General features: G+C 40.6%; 1 protein-coding gene across 7 annotated transcripts in view; it reads left to right on the top strand.

Annotated features, from left to right (window-relative positions):
• The first annotated feature begins 233 nt into the window (after positions 1 to 233).
• Positions 234 to 20,273, top strand: part of TSC22D1 (TSC22 domain family member 1) — a 94,944-nt gene continuing 74,904 nt past the window's right edge. For 4 of the 7 annotated variants that reach the window (XR_010606130.1, XR_010606128.1, XR_010606127.1 and 1 more), the window contains exons 1-2: positions 234 to 714; positions 1,325 to 4,188. Coding sequence is in view for 4 of the 7 variants with exons in the window: in XM_065634040.1 (XP_065490112.1) it covers positions 1,358 to 4,188 (2,831 nt within the window). In the remaining 3 variants the exon portion in view is untranslated. Of the gene's footprint in view, positions 715 to 1,315; positions 4,189 to 6,361; positions 6,444 to 20,273 lie in introns of those variants that run through there. The other 3 variants (XM_065634050.1, XM_065634025.1, XM_065634015.1) reach the window with 3 other exon arrangements.

The raw sequence follows: 20,273 nt of genomic DNA, 5'->3' as shown, positions 1-20,273 counted from the left end.
CGCCACGGCCACAGCCGTGCCCCCCACCCGGCGCCCCCTCCCCACGCGGGAGCGCCGCCACGCGGGGACACCCCCCGCCCATCCCCCTCCCCGGGCTCGGCGGCGCTCGGCAATTTCCGCCACTCGAGCCGAGTCTATTTCCGTCGGCCTCGGCCAGACGGGCTTTATGTCTGCCAGCGGGGCGCGCATGCGCCGCGGCCGCCATCTTACGTTGTCTCTCGCCTGCCCTCCCCTTTGGCGAGCTTTCCCCTCCCCCCTGCAGCCCGGCGCAGCGCCCTCCTCCAGCGCGCCGTGAGGAGACGGGGCCGGGACGGGGAGAGACCCGCGGTGGCGGCGGCGGGGAAGCCGGGAGAGACCCGGAGGGAAGAACGGACGGGGCAGACGGGAGGAGGACTGAGCTCAGGCGCGGTTCTGCGGAGGAAGAGCGGGAGCCGCCTGTTATAAAGGGGGAGGAGGCGGAGGGGGAAGGAAGAGCGTGCGGAGCGGAGCCTTCTCCAGAGACAGCCAGACACAGAGGGAGGAGAGAGAGGCTGCCTGGCTGGCTCCCCCTCTCTTCCTCCTTTCATGGACTCTCTCGTTGGGCTGCTGCTGCTTTTCTTTCCTCCTTATTCCGTCTATTTGATACCCAAAATGATTCAGCTCCATGGCTGCCACTGACGGGGATGTCCCTGCCCGGCTCAGCCCGCCGCTGCCGCCCTGCTGTGCGCCAGTCCTGTACGTATCTGCGCTCTCCTCCTCCTGCTGCTCCAGCGGTGATGGCGAGGGGCGCCGGGCTGCCCTGAGGGCCCGCCGGCTGCCCTCGCCCCGCCGAGGAGGCGGCGGCCGCCGTGGGGAGGGCGTTTCTGCCGGCCAGCCGCGGCGCCCGGCTCAGCCGCGGGGAGGAGGACGGGGCTCGCCCCCCGGGGCCGGCCGGCTGCCGCGGGGCATTTCCTCCGGGAGAGGCGCAGTCGGGGGGCGGCTGAGGAGCGGGGTGGAGGTGGGAATGAGAAGGGTGGAGAGGGGGGGGAAGAGGGAGGAAGAAAGTGAATGGCGGAGGATTGGAAGTGTCACATTCAGAGGCGCTAATCTAGAGGCGGCGGAGGACCGGCCCTCGCCCCCTCCCGGTCTCGGAGGGGCGGGGGAGGAGGGGAGGGGCGGGGGGTGGGTGGCGGCGGTGCCGAGGCGGTTCAGCCCGTGCGCTGCGGGAGCCGGGGGGGTTGTGCGTGGTGTCTCTGCCCTGCCGCGAGCGCTGAGCTAACTGTGTGTGTGTGTGTGTGTGTGTGTGTCTGTCTCTCTCCATACCGGGGGAATGCACTCTTAAAATACACCCGATACAATGCACCAGCCTGACTCAGCCGCAGACATTAGTGCTAGGAAGATGGCGCACCCGGCAATGTTTCCTAGAAGGGGCAGCAGCAGTAGCAGCGGCAGCAGCTGCGTTACTGCTCCCACTGCACCAGGTACCGGCGTTGGGAGCGCTGCCCTCTCTGCTGAGGATTATCAGCCGCCTTTGCTGGTCCAGCCGCCGCCTCCGTCTCCTGCAGCATCTTCATCGGCCGGTCCACAGCCGACACCCCCTCCTCCACAAAGCCTGAACCTCCTCTCGCAGTCTCAGCTCCAGCCACAGCCTCTTGCACAGACTGGAGCTCAAATGAAAAAGAAAAGTGGCTTCCAAATTACCAGCGTGACCCCTGCTCAAATATCAGCCAGTATGAGCTCCAATAACAGCATAGCCGAGGATACAGAAAGCTACGATGACCTGGATGAGTCCCACACTGAAGACCTGTCATCTTCAGAAATCTTGGATGTTTCTTTATCCAGGGCCACTGACTTGGGAGAACCTGAGAGGAGCTCCTCTGAAGAGACTTTAAATAACTTCCAAGAGGCAGAGACTCCTGGGGCTGTTTCTCCAAACCAGCCTCATCTTCCTCAGCAGCACGTTCCTCTGCCTCATCACCCTCAGCAGAGTGTTGTGATCAATGGAAGTGTTCACCCTCATCATGTTCATCACCACCACCATCTTCACCACCACCATCATGGGCACCATCATCCATCGCATCCTGGAGTGGGCAGTGCCCCGGTTTCTGGAGGACCACCGCCCAGTCCATCATTTAGAAAACTATCAACAACTGGAAGCTCTGACAATGTTATATCAACTGCACCAGTTTCTGCTGCATCATCCACTGGTTCCCTGGCATCTGTCGTGTCTAATATCCGCACTACAAGTACTCCTGGCAATTTAGGTGTAAGTCCTGCTACTGGAACTAGTACCTTAAATAATATGGGTGGTGGTAGTTCTAGCGTGGCAAGCAGCATGCTTGGTACTATAAATTTAAGCAACATCACGAGTACTGGTAATGTGAATGCTTTGTCTGGAACTAGCAGCAATGTTAATGTGAATATCTTGAGTGGTGTTGGCAATGGTACGAGTGCTTCCTCTAGTGTCATTAACAACGTTACTAATCCAACTGCAGGAATGGCAGCGGGATCAAGCCAGCAGCAGCCTGCATCTGGCACGTCAAGATTTAGGGTTGTAAAATTAGATTCTAGTTCTGAACCTTTCAAAAAAGGTAGATGGACATGCACTGAATTCTATGATAAAGAAAACACTGTTGCGGTTTCAGAAGGAGTAGCAGTAAACAAAGCAGTAGAGACGATAAAACAAAACCCGCTTGAAGCGACTTCTGAAAGGGAGAGCACCAGTGGGAGTTCTGTTAGCAGCAATGTAAGCACACTGAGTCACTATACAGAAAGTGTGGGAAGTGGAGAAATGGGAGCACCTACTGTGGTACAGCAGCAAGCGTTTCAAGGTGTGGGTCCGCAGCAGATGGATTTTAGCAGTGCTGCTTCTCCGGCAATTCCAACATCTAGTATACCACAGAGTGTTTCTCAATCACAGCTTGCACAAGTCCAGCTGCATTCTCAAGAAGTAAACTATCCACAGCAGAAGCCAGGGGTCCAACCTCCTGCACAGGCCAGTCTAACCACTGTTACTGGGGTTCAGCCAACCCCGGTTAATATACTAGGTGTATCCCCATCTCTGGGCCACCAGCAACCTGCCATTCAAAGTATGGCTCAACAGCAGCTACCGTATTCTCAGCCGGCGCAGCCCGTGCAGACTCTGCCAGTTGTACAGCAGCAGCAGTTGCAGTATGGGCAGCAGCAACAACAGCAGCAGCAGACGGTTCCTATGCAGATGGCCGCGGGTCACGTTAAGCCGGTGAACCAAAACTCTGTTACAGGGGCTATGCCAGACTACATTCAACATCAGCAGATCCTTCAGACTCCGGCCCCTGCCATGCAGCCCAGTTCTGCTGGAGTAGGAGCAGGGCAACCGGTTTCTGTCGCCCAGGCACAGAGCATGCAGCCTTCAGTTCAAGCGCATCCAGCCGCTGCCCCAGCCCAGCCTGTTGCACATGCCCCAGCGGCGATACCAGGTGTAGGTACCAGTGGTCAAATGCTGAACATTGGGCAGCAAGGAAGCGTAGCCGCTGTGGTGCAACCACCGTCTGCTGCAAACCAAATTCCACCTCCAGTTATGCCGTCAACGGCTGCTCCTCCATCTTCACAAGTAGTGCAGCCTGTGCAGACAGGAATAATGCAGCAGGGATTACAGGCTGGTGCTTCAGGCCTTCCTCAGCAAATGGTCATTGCTCAGCAAAACACCTTGTTACCTGTACCGCCGCAGGCACAAGGAGTGGAATCTGTAGTCCAAGGGATGACAGGCCAGCAACTGCCTGCGGTTAGCCCTATACCTTCTGCTAGTACTGTTCCTGCACCAAGTCAAGCTGGTTCAGCTGTGCCTCCTGGCCTACCTTCGGCTTCTATAGGTTTGGGACAGCCACAGAATATAGCGCAAGCTTCGGCCGTGCAGAACGGGAATTTGGCTCAAAGCGTTAGCCAGCCTTCCTTGATATCAACGAGTATAGGTATGCCGGTGGCACAGAGTGTGCCGCAGCAGATGCCGCTCAGCTCTACCCAATTCCCCGCACAATCACTAGCTCCGTCAATTGTAAGCCAAACTGAAGATGGCAGGCGCCCTACAGAGCCTTCCTTGGTGGGTTTACCTCAAGCTGCCAGCGGCGAGGGCGGTGTTGGAGCATCGGCCGTTTCAGATGGCGGTAGCAGCAACGTGCCATCCTCTGCTTCCCTCTTCCCGCTGAAGGTGCTGCCGTTGACAACGCCCCTCGTAGATGGTGAGGATGAGAGGTAAGGCTGCCTGTAACTGTATTAAAAGAAAAGATAACACTGGTAGTTCGATTTGCACTGACTTGCAGGTCTTGTTACAGCCGTTCTGTGAAATGAAGCGGTGTGATGTCTTTGTTTAATTAGAAAAATTGTTTCTCAGGTCTCAGCATATGTAGGTATTATATTAAAATGCTTGTTTTTCTGTTGAGGGGGTGGGTTGTATTGATTACGCTCTGAAACTACTGCGTGGGTAAATTGTGTTTAACAATCTGTGACAGTGTGTATATTCCCATTGTATAGAGGAAGACAAAAGAATACTGTGGAATGTGGGTATGCTAGTGGTGATTGTAGTTTAGATTATTATACTGAAATAATTAATATTTATTCTTAGGTAGATTTTATTTTTTTCACAAGCCTAGATTTCATCCTGCCTCAGCGTCTCTTTTTCAAGTACTGACTTTACTCAGGTTGAACCAGTTGTGAGTCTGTGGTGAATGCAGAAGCCTTCTCTTTGACAGCCAAGAGACGCTTTAGGCAAATGAGTATGGTGGGAAAAGGGAGGTTCAACAACACCGTTGTGGCTCGTTAAATTGAACTTGGGGCAATTTTGGTCTTGGTGGTTTTGCTTCAAAGCATTAATCCATTGTGCGAGCCACTCGTGGTGGTGAGCCTTTGGTGCACCAGTTCTGTGCCATCAGAATAAGAAACTGCTCATGTTCTCCCACCTTCACCTTTTCGAATAAATGACCACTGGCTGGTCTTAATGGTATGTGATATTCTGATTTCTTTGACTATGTTCAAAGAAGTAGCATCTGTTGTGAAAGGCACTTGCACATGCAGGTTGAAGCGATCTGAATGGCAGTTTTTAAAGAGTGCAATTGTTTGATATTAATTACACGTGGGAATTCCTCATTGCATTGAGGACCTCTTGTGACAGCATTTACAAATGGACAGGAAGACTGTGGTGGTTCTCCCAAAGAACTTCTTGTCTAAGAAGAAACTACAGTAATGGGGGAAGTAACTTTAGGATAAATAACCTGCCTTGAGAATGTGGGATAACACAGAAAAGAACCCTAGAAAAGAAAAACTGAGACTCAGGAGGCAAAATAAAGCACCAAACACCTAGAAGGCGAGGAGAATGTCACTGCAATGGGAGGTGAAGTACTTCTTAAATATCTTTCTGGTGCCATAACTTAAGTCAGGAGTAATATCAGTGGCCAAACGTTATTAAAAAAAAAAAAAAAATTGCTGGGAGAGACTGGATTCTTTTCTTAATATTGAAAGTACTCTGTCAGCAGTCTCTGATTATGTTGATCATGAGGTGTTGACTGCCTTAGTGGCTTTCATCATGTCTTTCTAAGATGCCAGAGAGCTATAATGAGTAGCAGCTTGTCTTCCAGGAGTACTGGAAGACAAGTTCCAACACTGTTTCATTCTGATTTATGTTTTCTAGTCAATAAGTACGTGAAGGTGGTAGAAGACAGACTGAGGTGTTAAAGCCCACAGTGTCACCATTATGCTACTAGCAGTCAATTTTCTTGGAAACATTTCTTTTTTGTTTTCTTTCTTTCTGCCTTTTGAAATCAGGACACTAACCCTTCTCTTCATAGATCCTGTTTGTGTTTGGTGTATATATATATGTGTGTGTGTGTGTATTTTTTTTTTTTTTTTTTTTAACCAACCAAAAAAGCCCCCTAAGCTTTCAGGAGATGCTAGCTGCGTAAGAGAATCATAAGCTCATTGATATTCAGTGTTTTGGAACATGAAATCTAGCATGTGACTGTACCCTGATTTTAAGAGCATATGTTAGCTGTTTGTCATGATTGGTAGTTTTTTCCAGAATGTTTAAATCCCTCAGGGTAACAATAGCCAGAAATACCTTCTTCCTCTGTTATTTGGCCAGCCAGGGATCATATCCTTTATTCTCCCATGCGCGTTGCGTCTTTGTTCAATCTGTCATCTCCAGGTAGCCTATACTTTTGTTTAGCTGCAGTTGGAAAAGCATTTAGATGGGTTACACAGAGCAGGATGTGACTCTATTAAATGGAGACCAAAAATAATTGTGTTTTTTTGCATGGCAGTAGTGTTCAGGTTACTTTTGTGTACAATTAGATAACTTACAGCTGTAACTTGTCCCTATGTATATTCCTGAATATAAAAAACTTAGCAAGTTTGCTTCTGTTTCTGCTTCCAGGGGATACCAGGGTAAAGTATTGTTTGTGTTGTCATCTTGACTCTGGAATTTCTTTTTGTGTGGAAGTTAGACCTCATCACTTACACAAGGTAGTGCAAGACATGTTGTTACTTTGCTTGGCTTCTCACTTCTCTGGCCTTTGGATGTTTCTAACTAGAGTTCTCTTGAGAGTTTTTTTGACTGTTACATTCTCTCTTTTACAGGAGGTAAAGGGTAGTGTATTGTAAAAGTACATAAACATTTAAGAAGCGAATATACTGTAAATGCGTGTGTGTGTGTGTAAAAATCCCCATTTCTGTCTTGTGTGTGCATGCATATCACTCATTTATTATTATTTATATCAATACATCCCAAGTGATTCTAACCCTGGCAAGGGAAAAGGCAGGAGAAAGTAAGTGATGACATAATTGGGCCAGTGAAGAAGCTGTAAAATTCCATTTAATGTGCCTTTGAAAAAACATCTGACCCATGTAATACCTTGTTTAGATTAACTCCTAGCTTTAGTTAAACCTATATATAATTGCGTTTAAAGACACGCCAGTATCTTTAAGTCTTTAGTCCCGTTTGGTTTTTAGAATACCATTTTCAGCTCTTTCTATGCCTGTTGTCAGAGCATGACCTTTTAAATACAGACAATGTGGAATTTATCTGCTTTGAAAACTGTAACCTTTATTTCCCCAGTATGTATTGGTGTGGTGTTTTTTTTTTTCTATCTTCACTATGACTTGAAATAAAAGATATTAAAATGAACTGATTGGCAGAGTGCTGTATGGAAAATTAATTTGCAGATTTTATTAAAGAGAGAATACAAATAGTGCCATTATATTTTCTGTACTAAAACAAAAAGACCGACCTAGGTCCTCTGGCTAGTCTTTATTCAGCCTGTCAAGTATACCATGGATGTTTTTATGTTGGTCACTTCATCATCTCTTCTAGTATTTCAGTCCAAAAAAATGTATGCCATGATTTTTTTTAGATGCTAAGTATTTTCTTTCTTAGATTGAATCATGGTATGGACTTGTTTTACTGCAGATTTCCTCATAGTTTCTTGGATTTGTAGCAGTTACCTTGATTTATTCAGTTCAGTTATTAAATCCTGTCCATCTTAGACATGGTCTTTTGAGCTCAGTATTTCATCTCTAGAGCTGTAGAAGAGGATTTATTTTATTTTTATGCTTTTGAAACCTAAGTATGGAAAAATAGATATTTGTTTTGCAATGTATGTGTATTTACACTCAGTGTTGCAAAATCAATTTTACATCTTTGTAGACAATGCTTTATTATGCTGTATAGGCTTGCAATAACGTTTTGTACAGATGTATAATTCTTAAATGACCCGTGAAGTGAAAATGTGATAAAAAAAAATCAGTGTATTTTACACGTTATATAAAGGCCGTTGTAAGTGAATTTAAAAATAACTTAATCTGAAATGTTGTTTACCATTACTGAAAAGGAGATTTTTGTGAATGAAGGACAAGAGAACTAATAACTGTGTCCCTGTCCTTGACAGCATTTCCTGCCAAGTTGCTTTCATTCTTTAGTCTGCTGCAAGTTCTTTTCACCTGTTTGTGTGTTTCATGCAACGGTGAAACAAAGGAGGAAGGAGGAAAAGGTGATGATAAACAGATAACTGTCAGATTTGAAGTATTCTTTGTTGTCTGACAATCTCTCAAATTTTTTTAAGATAAATTTTTATTAAAACATCTCTTTACAGCTAGACAGAGAAAAAGATGGAGGAAATGTTTGTAGGATGGATGTTTTGGCTTGTTATTAATCTGCAGACAGGCTGGGAGATTAAAGCTGAATGTGAGAATTGAAAGACTTGAGAGCAGCCTTTGAGAATCTCTAGTAGTAATAACTAGTACTAGCTTGTAAAGTGGCAGTACAGTCAGGAAACTGGATGGATTTTCATCATGTATGCAAGTATATTATAGGAAGGCTTATCAAGTACAAATAAGATATTTACGGATGTAATTTAATACTTGTTGAAAATGTTAGTAAGCCGTAGTGAATGAACATACTGAAGTAGAACTGGAAGTTTCATTTGAACATTATTTTTGATGCAATAATTATTTTGCAGACTTATTTTTATTTTGTAAGCTGGTTTAGAGGTGTTTTTTTTTATTTGCTGTAAGTTTTGCTTATGTGTATTTGAAAAATGTAGAAGATACTTCTAGAAGATACTTCACCACAAAGGATTTACAGTGGCTTAGCATGGATTTATGGTGTTGTTTTTTTTCTTCTTCTTTTTTCTTAGTTGTACCCTAGGGGCAGAGTTGTTATTTTCCATTTTTCACATTTTCAACTTGCTTCAGAGTCTTGCCACCAATTTGAAAATTGCATAACTTGAATTCTAGGAGACTGACTTTTATAAAAATCTCCATATTTTCAATTCGACTATTTTTTTAAGTTCCATAAATAGTTACCCTCAGTAATGGCAAGTTATGTGAGTAAAAAGAGAGCACTTTAACAAAGAAAATGTGGCTGCTGTTGTGTTACACTGACAAGTCCGGATTCTCATTTCATCTGATGAAATAAAATACCTACTGTTGGCAGAACTGACCTTATTGGCTCTCTGCTTTAAGTAAAGAACCATGAGGAATTTAAGGGCCTCGGGCTTGTATGTCTTCTGGCCAGCTCTAGGTGGCAATACCTGTTAAAATGGACCCTTTTCTGGTATCTTTAAAAGATGCATTTTCTGCATGCCATGGTATTCTTTGAACTAAAGATTGCTACAGTGCTTGGTATTGCAGTTGTCTTTAAAGACAGGAAGAACAGGCAGATTTCAGGGGGTTGTAAAAGCAGTAATTTAGTACTTAAGATAAGGCAGATTGTTGGAGATGCTCAGAAATGTGCCTCTTCAACTGATAACGTGATTTCCAGAAGATGTTCCTTAGCGCTACAGTTTTGGCTGCTCTTTGGAAATTGTCAGTGTATAAGCAGACTAAATCATCTATGTATGTGTATGTAAAAACAAACAAACAAAAGGTTTTAAAACATGTAATGTTGAAAAGAAGTCCTTGTGTCTGTCTCAGGATCTGCGTTTTTAACGTTACAGGCTAGTCTGGAAATGAGAGTTATCCGTCTGTCAATCTGCATATTGGTAGTGAAGTGCTTCAGCCTTTACAGGTTACTGTGAATAGATAATGTTACAACAGCGTAATGACTATAACAGTGCTAAGTTAGCAAAGTCACAAGGACAGGAGGGGAAAATAATAAAAAACAAACAAACAATCCTTCCTTAAGTGTAAGTAAAAAGACATGCAGATAGATACAACACCTATGCTACAACCCCATCCCCAATAATGCTGTGCACTTCGAGGGTAATAAAGTATTATAAATAAGCCTTTTCGGAACTCTGTTACAGTTTAGGAGGTAGACCAAGTTGTAAACAGTAATATTGCTCCTCTAATCTCTTAGAAGAAACTGCGCACACCTGAATATGAGTATAATGGCAAGTGTATTCTTGGTACGACCTCTTTGGGAATAATTTGTGATCTGGGTTTGCAGTTGGTGTAGGTGAAATGTAAACAAGAATAGAAAAGAATAGCGTGTCTTTGTTCTCATTGATTTAATGCACTGGTTCTCTCTATTCTTGATTAATTTATGAGACTAAAATGTGCTGTGTGTAATACATATTATACTTTAACAAATGACTGAAAACTTTTTTTGAAAGAGAGACCTTTCATTTACTTCACTTAGGCCACCAAAGGCAATGCTATTAAGCAAAAACATGCTTTAACAGCATACTAAGCAGAGACTAAGGGCAAGATTATTCAGTACATTATTTCATGGTAATGATCACTGTAAATAAGGAACTAGTTTATTCTTGGTGTGATTGTACGAGAAACTGTAGCCTAAAGCTAAGATGGAAAGAGCGCTTGAGTGACTGGAGGTACCACTTTATTTATTTTAGCTGGTTCTAAAGCATTCACAGAGTTACGAATTGCATGATGGAAGCGCAGCATGATTATGGTATCAAACCGGAGCACCTGATCATCCTGCTGGCTTTAATGTCTTGCAACACTAACTCCTGGTCTGTCTTTGGAATTTGCTAACAAGTAACAAAGATAGTCGGTTGTGGTATAGAAACTCTTATCAGCTCATTTTGTGCAAGCCTCCGAACACCTACTATCAGTGTCTGAAGTGGGATTTGGTTTGTGGTTGCTGTTACACGCAAAAGTCTCCATCTTCCACTGAAGCTGGACAGGCTTTCCTGAGAGAGAGATTTAGAGGTTATGCATGTTTGGCAGGCAGGGATTGTAATGATCCCATACATGCAAATGCTAAAGAGTATTGCTTGTGATAGTTTAGGTATTTTATCATTGTTGGTTACCTTATGGACTAAATGACTTGCTAGCACCTACTGTATGAGGACTTCAGACTTATGTGCAGAAATGAAGAACAATACTCATCATAGTTAAAATACCACATTATGCTTTAATAACTGAACTTGTTCAATTTTATGAAATTTTTTACACTTTCAAAATAAAATCTTCAACACTTGGTAGAACAGGAAGGTCAGAGTAAACTTTGTTCACCCTTTTTCTTTGAGCAAGCAATTCATTTGTTGTTACATTTCCTTGAAATTATTTTGGCATTATTTTTTGTACTTTAGAAATGAGTCCTGAATTTTTTTTTTCCCCCTACTCCACAGTTTTAACTTGCACTTACTGGTCTTGATTGAATCCAAGTTGTTTTACTGCTGTTGATATTGAAATCTTTTTTATTGTTAGTAATTTTCCAGAATTTCACTAGTCTTTTTATCATAATACTTAAAATGAAAGTGTACATTGAGCCTAAGTATTACTACTGTAAGTTTAAAATAATGCTATGTGAAATATTTAAAAAAAAATTAAATTGGGCTATATAAACATAGGAATATGCTTCAGTCTAAGTGTTGTTCTGTATGTATATATGAAGTCAAGCTCTCACCACTGTGCGAAGAGTGAAAGATACAGGTGTAGGTATGTTGGTATTTGGGCACTTAGACCAATGTGTGTTGCTGTGGGGTTTTTTTTAAAATGTTTTTTCTTTGTGTTTAAATGTTTACTATACAGCTTTCATGAGGTGTGTAGTACTTGTGAATCTTCATATATTGAGTACTTTTGACAATCAGGTTGTATATTGAAGTACTGTAGACATTCAAGCTTAAAGTTCAGGTAGAAGTAAAGCAGTTTGAGGGTTTTTTTAACATTAAGGATAAAACACTTTTTTTTTTTTTGAAGCTGACTTAGTCTTTGTAGGAGAACAAATGCAGGTACAACTGATGTTTGTTTTTTCTCAAGGAAACTGCCAGAAAACTGTGCTTTGTATTTAATAAAGCTTGAGGGGTACCGTGATCATCTGTTTATATACTTCTGAATAACCCATTCCTTTGAGTATAGGAAGAGTACAGCTTTATAAATTGCTAAAACAGGCACCAGAAGATCTTCCAGAAGTTCAAGCTTAACACAAAGATGCAGGTGGGCCCCTAGTCTGTTTAAAAAAATAAAAAAAGTGTAGACAGTATTTCTAGTAAGGTATAGATTTGATAGCAACTGAAAGTTGGTTGTAGTGTATTTTATAACCTGCTGCTTAAGTGTGCTAAAACCACTTGCCCAGGCAAGTTGTTTGAGCTTGTGTGTGATTTAAGTACTTGTCCAACCTTCTATTTGTATTTTTTTTGTTGTTGTTATTTTAAGTAGCATGGATACCCAGCAAGAACTTTTCAGGGCTCTGATTTCTTCGTGTGTAATGAAGATACAAACTTCTCCAGCAGTTGCTTCAGCAACAGTATCAAAGTATGGTGCTAAGTATTAGGGACAGTACTGAAAGCTGCTGAAAATGTGTATACGCATTCAACAACAGTCTTGGTGGCTTCACGCATTTAATAATAGCTTTTTTTACTACTATACTGCAGTGTAGTTCTTAAAGATAAGTTGCGCAGATAAGGTAATTTCAGCATGCACTGGTGTTAGTCTGTGCTTACTTCTGTATTCTCAGCGTTACAGTGGGTTCATTCCTGTAAGATCAGAAGGTGCAAATCAAAGTTGCATCATTTTTTGCAGATGTTGCTGATCTTTTATTTGTAATCCATTGTCTCATGAGTCAGTGACAGTCCTAGCGTTAATCTTCATTGCTTACATATCTGGTCAGCAGTCCTTTTAATTGATTAAAGTGTTAAATTTCTGAACTTAGTATTTGTTATATGTTGCTTGTGCTTAGTTTAGAAATGGTATTTTCCGTTAAATCATTGTAAACAAAAATAACTTGTAATGTTTTTCCAGTAACTTTGAACTCCCTGTGTGCAATGTAGAGGGCTGGGATGCCTGTCAAGATGACAGAGAACTTAAATGCCTTTTAAGCTTCCTCTGACCTTTGCTTTGCCCAACTCTGTCACAGTTGTGTATAGATGAAAGAGATGATGACTAGCAGTTGTAACTTATATGTAAGAAACTGAAGAAATAAAACAATTCAAAATGTAACCATACTGAATTTGTGGTTTTAAGTATTTAGTGCTGTTATAGCTAGTAAGGAAGACTGTGATGAGAAATAAACCCAGTAGCTCATGTATGATGGCTTTGACTTCTGTTGTGACTGAAAGTTTGAAATATATCTCTTCTTAAAGAGGAGCAAGAAAAAAAGTCTCAGGCAGAATCTGAATTGTGAGTGACTTGTTTGGCATGTATTGCCTCTGAGTTGGGATAAGCATAGTCAAAAAAATTAACTTTACAGGTTTCTTGGAAGATTATTTTCAGTTTGGTAGTTTTACTAGATGTGTGTATATGTGTCGAAGTATCATAATGTCTTTTTGTACTATGTGAAAAGATTCAGTGTTTCTCTGAGGAGATCTGTCTCTGGACTATGAACAGCAACTTAATTCTTACTTCCAGGTTGAGCTGGGCAGAAGCGGAATGCTTTTGTTTCCCCTAGGATTTTGTGAAGGTTCGTGCAGCAATGCCTGCCCTATAGAAAGGCATGTAAGGGGAAGCAGAACAACTCGGGATGTTTAATGATTGTCATGTGTGTGGAAACTTGTGCAAGGTATTAATTGTCACTGTCCTTCGATGTCACTTGCAGTACAGGATTCTCAAGCTCTGAGCATGTCTGAAATCTGGCAGGGAAGGATTTTGTAGTAATAATTACTTTAAATTCAGCATTATGGTTTGTTTATGTTATAAGCTGGTGAATGAAAATATTGAGCTGGCCATAAGTTGAAATTTCTACTAAACATTTTGATTAATTTTCTTGGAGATTATTTGGTCTAAAATTCTGAATGTCGCATATCTGTGTACATTTATATGCCAACATATAAAGCTTTTTTTTTTACCAACCTGCTGATGAGTGAAGGAACATTTGCTGCTTTTATGGTTTCATTTCTTGCATTTTTACAAAATAAGACCAAGTGAAAATAAAATAAAAGGAACCGTGAGTTAATGACTACATATTTTAAGTACTTGTTAAATAATTTACTGTAGCACTCAAATGAATTCAAAGTATAAATGTACCTCTTTATTCTATTGAATGAGGTTATTATGTTAAGAATGGATCAGCACATTGCACTGCCAAGTGTTTCTTTAGTAGGCCTAATATCCTAAATTGGGTGAAAAGGCAAGTTACTCATAAATGCTCAGGGAATGGTGCAGGATGTGCATGTGCTTCCATGTTCTTTTCTTTCTTTCCAAGTTTGTGAGACTCCTTCCAATTCTGTAATTGCTTGTGAAAGAGAGGAGTTGCTGAGCACGTATTTGATTGGAGAGAGACGAGGGAGGAAAGGAGGTGTGAAATGTTATGATGTTGGTTTTGGTTTTTTTCTTTTGTATTCTGGTGGGAAAAGGATTTTAATTTTTGAAATGGTATCAGGCATGTGTGTGTTAGAGCCGAATACATGCAGTTGTTGAGAATACAGCCTCCTCTTAGTTATGGGATAGTAGCTAAAAGGCCTAGTTGTGAGTTGGGGCTACACTTTGCTGGCTGATTTATAACAAAGACCAGAAAAAATGATGCTAAGAGAGCCGCTGTCTGATGTCCATGCGATTTCTGAATTGATTTTAAGATGGTGATGCTTTAAATCAGGCAAAATCCTAAATGATTTTAGTGCTTTATCAAAAAACAGAGCAGCAAAGCAAGATAGTAATCTGTATGTTCCTCTAGAGAATGTACCCTGTTAATAAGGAAGCACACCATCTCTGATGTGGTACTGCATTGAAAGTGACTTGAGTCACCTTTTTGTTGTGAAGGCATGGGTTAGCGTCTTTCGTAAGGTTGCACTGACTCTGCTTTTGGGATGTTTAGATTCTTAGTGCTGCTTGCTTATGCTGGAGCATAGTGAAGTAATTGAGCAACCTTTTTCTTTCATTGGACTTTAACATGTAAATGGTAGATTATGATTTTCATGGAGATATTTTCAGCTTGTAGAGAGTACTGTGATCCCTGGAAGGAGAAAAATAAATATTAACATGTTACAGCCACAGTTGTGGCTAGCAGTAGTTACCTTCACCTTTTATATTTGCCTGACCATAAGAATCCAGTCTCTGGGCATCTTTAATCACTATATTTGCTGTCTAAATACTTAAAATATTTAGAATGTACTCTTTTAGTGCCTGCAAAGCTATTGGATGAAAGTGTTTTCTCTGAAAGCATGACAAGCAGTCCTCCAAAGAGTTCTGTAAAGGACATAAAAATTGTGTTAAGTGTGCCTGTCCTACAACATCTCAGAATTCAAGTGCAGTGTTGTATTTAAAAAAAAAAGGTCTACAGATGATCTGCAAGGCGGCTTAGCAGGAATTCAAAATGAAATGACAAAGTAATATGTAAACCAAGAAGCAAATCTCTAAAGCTGAATGGTAAACCTACATCAAACTTCTTATTGGGACAATGACTCATAAGGAACCTAAAGCTATGATAACATTTACTTTGCTTTAAATTATAAATGAGAACTAGTGTAGAACAAGATCTGGACCTTATGTACCCTCAAATAGTCTGGAGCAAGAGGACGCAGGCAAAATTGCCTTGGGTAATTTTAAGAAAGGTTTTGTCTAAGGAGCTCATTGCCACAAGATCCCATGGATGCCTAGAAATTAGCAACACTTAAATACGTGTACATGTGTATGTATGTTTGTAGGAAACTATACAGGATTATAATAGTACATGGAATGTTAAATGACTTCTGGCTTCAGCTTCTAGGACTACTTCTAGCCAATTTGGGGGAAGCAAGTACATTTTTGAGATAGATCTGCTCTACCTGTTACTTTCAATTTTTTTGGTGACTTCTGGAATATTTGGTGCTTGCAGCTATTGAAGACAGGATACTGCTCCATACCTTCTTGTTCTAAACTAGAAATAAACTAAAACATAAGTCTTTTTATTTAAGCTTTATTGAAAATAGTATTGAAGTATGAGGATAGGAGAGGAAACTAATCAAGTCAAATGGAAAAACAGAGATACAGAAGGCGGCCATGTATATACCTCGACTGTTGCTTATAGAAATGTGAATGATTGCAATTAATCCCATGGCTGCTAAAAACTAGCTGGGATGCAATGGTGTGTTATTGACTTGATGGAGTAGCAGAAGCTGAGGTTGTTGCACCTTTAAAGTAGGGAAGAGTGTAACAACTGCCATGCTCTTTCAAAGCATAGGTCAGAAATTAAGATGTCATTTAAGCAGAGGAAAGATATTTACCATTTATTAACAAAAACACTTATTCACAATTGTTATTTTTCAGGAAGCTGTTCTCGTGCTTGAAAAATGTAATGGTCAGCACAGCAATGGCTTAAAATAGCATTTTGGATGCTATAGCGCTGGCATTAGAGCCCCATTGGCAAGCATCCTGCAGGCCTGTAAAAGCGGAAAAACGCTGCAAATGTTAAAGTTTCAAAAGGCAGCTTCTGATGTTTAAGTTTTATACAATTTTAAAATTATATGCCTATTTAACAAAATATTTGAGAACAAGTTTAAAATCCTATAAAGACACACTAGATAGCAGCAATTCTTATTGGCAACTCAAACTAATAAAATAGCTTATACTAAAGTTGTACAGCGTATTTTTTCAGGTACTTGGTTGTACATCAGGATACACTGTAGGCCTTTCTAGGCCAGTTCTTCTTTATAAACATATAAATATGTGTAGTGGTTGTGTGATGGAATTGAAGTGTGTAGTTCGTCCTTTTGCAGACTCTGCGGGTACCAGGAGGAGGGATGGCCTTGAGCAGCCTCCTTCCCTATTCCTCCCAGAGTCATCCTTGGTAGTTACACCCTGCCTCAGGGGAGGAGAGATGCTTTCTGGTGTGGTAACCCCTCTTAGAGCATCTGTGGATAACGCTATTAGCTGCTGCTAATGAATAAATAGCCAAGTAGCAAGCATTTTAAAATTACTAGGTTCTCAGTGTTACTGCTGCCTGCAAAGGACTCTGAGTAAAAGATGTGAAGTGCTTCCCATACTTCCCCTTCCAATTCTGTCAGGTAAATGCTGTTACCGAAGTTTCCCTGAACTGTCTTCACAGTTTTTAAAAAAAGAAGAAAAAAAAAAAAAGAGAGAGAACAGGACAGTATGTATGGTCACTTTTTCAACCAGGGCACTGTAAGTCATTTTAAAGAGCGTTACAGGGCTCTGAGATCTGGCACAACTTTTTCGCTCTCTCATCACAGTGCTGCTTTGTCAAATGCTCTAAGTAAGTAATGTTGAGGAGGAATTTGACTTTATGCTACTAACAAATCCTGGAGCATGTTTTTCAGGACTTCCAGGTTTCTAGAGTTGCTGATGTATCAGATGCTCTGCAGATTGGGAAGCATGTCAGAGGTTACTAAACCCTAAAGGAGACGAGTAATCTACTTAGGGTTTTTTCTGACTTTATTTAGAACTTCCAGTTTGTAACATTTTGAAAATAACTTTCTTTTCATGGTGTTGTATTTCTGTTTTAATTCATCCAACAGCAGAATACTTACACAGAGCAGAATGTCTGTATCTTGTCTGGTCTGTGGAAATGAATGTTTTTCTTTGTGAGTTTGTGCTTGAACAAGATCTGGATATGGTCCTTAAGAGAGTACTGTTGTGGGAAGGATTTAAATAAAAATCTGGATTAAGACAAGCCCCAGTTACTGTATCTGGCCGTTTCTTTCCTTATCATGTGGCTATTGGCTAAATATTAATATTGTATTTGATCTACAGCATCTTGTCCAGGAATCCTACTTCAGAAGCTGGAAGCATCTGCATGCTTTTTGGGAGTTGTGCTTGGTGTTTGGAGGGGATGTTTAAAATTAGACTTTAAAGTGGTGTGTGATGTGAATTATACACAAATAATGAAACTATGCTGCAAGTTAGCAGTAAAACGAGGAGTAAATTTAGAAATGCAGGAAGCCTGTTGATCTTGTTTAAATATAAAAAAATTGGCAAGACTTAGTCTTTTTTATTACCATAACATTTTCTAGGTACTGAATACAAACTATCTCAAATGTTCCCTGTTGGCTGCAACATCAGGTAGTATTGGAGGGTATTGGCTTAAAATACAAAATTCAGAAAACAAAGTAATATACTCCAAGTCATTCCACAGCATATAACTAATGCATAAGACCAGTTAACAAACATGATTTTGCACATTAATTTAGTGTCTTGCCTTGAATTTCTATACTTAATTCATTTTTTTTGGTCTATAACCTGTTTTATGTAATAAGTTCATCTAGACTATCTTTTGCCTTAATGAAGCATGTTTAATATGAGATTAGAAAGTGCGATGTAGGAGTAATTAAAATAGGATTAGCCAAGTGTTCTATTTACACTTCAGCTACTGCTCAGGAAAATTATTTATGTCTTCCTCAGGCTGGATAGTCTTTGAAGTTTGCATCATATTATTATCTAGGAGATATTGTGAAATGCTGTGTTTATGGGAACGCTAAGGTGGTGAATTAATTGTTCAGTTTTGAATATCCTGAATTTCTCAGGAAATGGGTACAGAGTTGTTTGAAGTGGAATATAATGTCCATAAAGAAATATCAGCCATAATTCTTACTATGTTAGTGCTTATGTATCACATCTTGTTCACATCTACTGGAAGAGGGACAAACATGAGCATCTTAACATTCTTGGAAGATAAACTCTGTCCTAAAGATTGAGGAGGGGGATGTGACCACATGTAGAAACTTAGGTGTAGCTTTACACTTAAGAAAATGTGCCTGACCCCTCTAACATAGCTTTGATATCTGTAAAGCATCCTAGGAGAAAAGGGTCTGAAGAAGTTGATGTCTTTATTGATCTGTGTTTTTTGGACTTTATCTGTATCATGAAAAAACAATTTGTATGTCACTGAGCAATGCAAGACAGCAGTGTCTTTGAAGACAGGAGTAGAAGCCTGAGTGCAGGGGAAAGCTATGCTCATGAAGGTGGTTATGTAGCCAAAATACAGGACAAAGAAGGGGTGCTGATAATCAAGACTAAAAGGAATATGTTCTTACGAAAGAAATCTTCTGGTGGGGAATGTTAATAAACACTGATGGGTGAGGAGAGGCAGTTAGGAAGATAAAACCAAGTCCATTGACTGTAACTATATCTTCTTCCTCCAGATACTACTCTGTAATAGTATGTGTTATTTTAAGCTGCCATACTTAGTATATTTAGGTATATGTAATTGGGCTGGCGAGCTCCTTTTTCAGAAGGGTTTTTCAGTGTCATCGTCTAGAGGGTTTTTACTGATCTTACAAGCATTGATTTTGTGTTTTTATCTTCCATATTTATGGTACTCTGGAAACAATTTTTTAAGATGTGCATGTATATGTATTGTATGTGTATGTGCTGCTTCCTGCATACAACTGGATATCCCTGTGATGAAGAGTTCAGCATAAAGGGCTACATTGTTCTGAACTAGCCAACTAATTCTGTAGGAAGTTTATAAATCTAATCAGTCTAATAACTTAGTGCCAGCAAATTTAATAGGTGCCTTTTGCAAAAATTTCTATTATGCAATCAGTTACAATTTCAGCAGAAGTGTTTGAAATATGCAGTATTGGTTAGTAGGCTGTGGGGATGGATGGAATGCTTTTTCTGCTGGTTGAGGACTTGAGGTAGGGTGCTCCTGATATTCTTTCTAATTACTTACAACTAAGAAGTGTAAGTGCTGACTCTATTTTGCCTTTGAAAAGAATTGTCACTGCTGTTTGCATTTTGGAAGTGATCATGCTTTTTTGTAGTTAGAGGTTTGAGACTAATGGGAGAAAATGATGAAACGAGTTGAATTTCTACTGTTGCTCAGTATTTAAATACTTTAGTTTGGCTAATTGATGTGGCTTAAATATTTTTTTAAACTGTATACCAAAGTGGTACCCAAGTTCTTCTAAGTAAAAAAAAAAAAAAAAAAATTGAGGATGAAGACAAAGCTCAGAGGAAAAGTAAGGAGGCCAGAACAGCTTATTGCATAATTGGTAGTTTTTAAATTGCTTTGAAATCAGTGACACCTGATGTCAGTGCCCTTAAAGTACCAAAGGGAATAGAAACACTTGCATGTTATGTATATCTCTACTGAAAAACTTGTTACTCTTGTTAGTATGTGACTTATTTTAACATATAAACTGGTAAAATCCAGCAGCTTTAGGAGATACTAGATGGAAAAGAATGGAAATAGAATTTCAGTGATTGTATTTACTAATAAATGTATTATTCACTGGAATGAGACTGAAATGCAAATGGTTTTGCATTGTTTGAAATTCGTATTGAAAATATGAACTGTTCTAAGGAGTGCGGAACCTGATTCAGATACTTTTGTAATGCTGTTTTTCTGTTCTGGTTTGCATGTTCTGATTCCCCATGTTATTTAAGCTGCTCAGTTGCCTCACAAAAGAACCTTATATCTCGTTCCAGCATCAAAACAACCCGTTAAATTCTTTTGTGCTAATAGTTTTTGTCCTTTAAATGTTGATATAATCAGTTCAAATAATTAGTTG

Source organism: Caloenas nicobarica, chromosome 1 (genome assembly GCF_036013445.1).
Source record: "Caloenas nicobarica isolate bCalNic1 chromosome 1, bCalNic1.hap1, whole genome shotgun sequence".
Classification (NCBI taxonomy): domain Eukaryota; kingdom Metazoa; phylum Chordata; class Aves; order Columbiformes; family Columbidae; genus Caloenas; species Caloenas nicobarica.
This window is presented reverse-complemented; position numbering and strand designations above follow the sequence as displayed.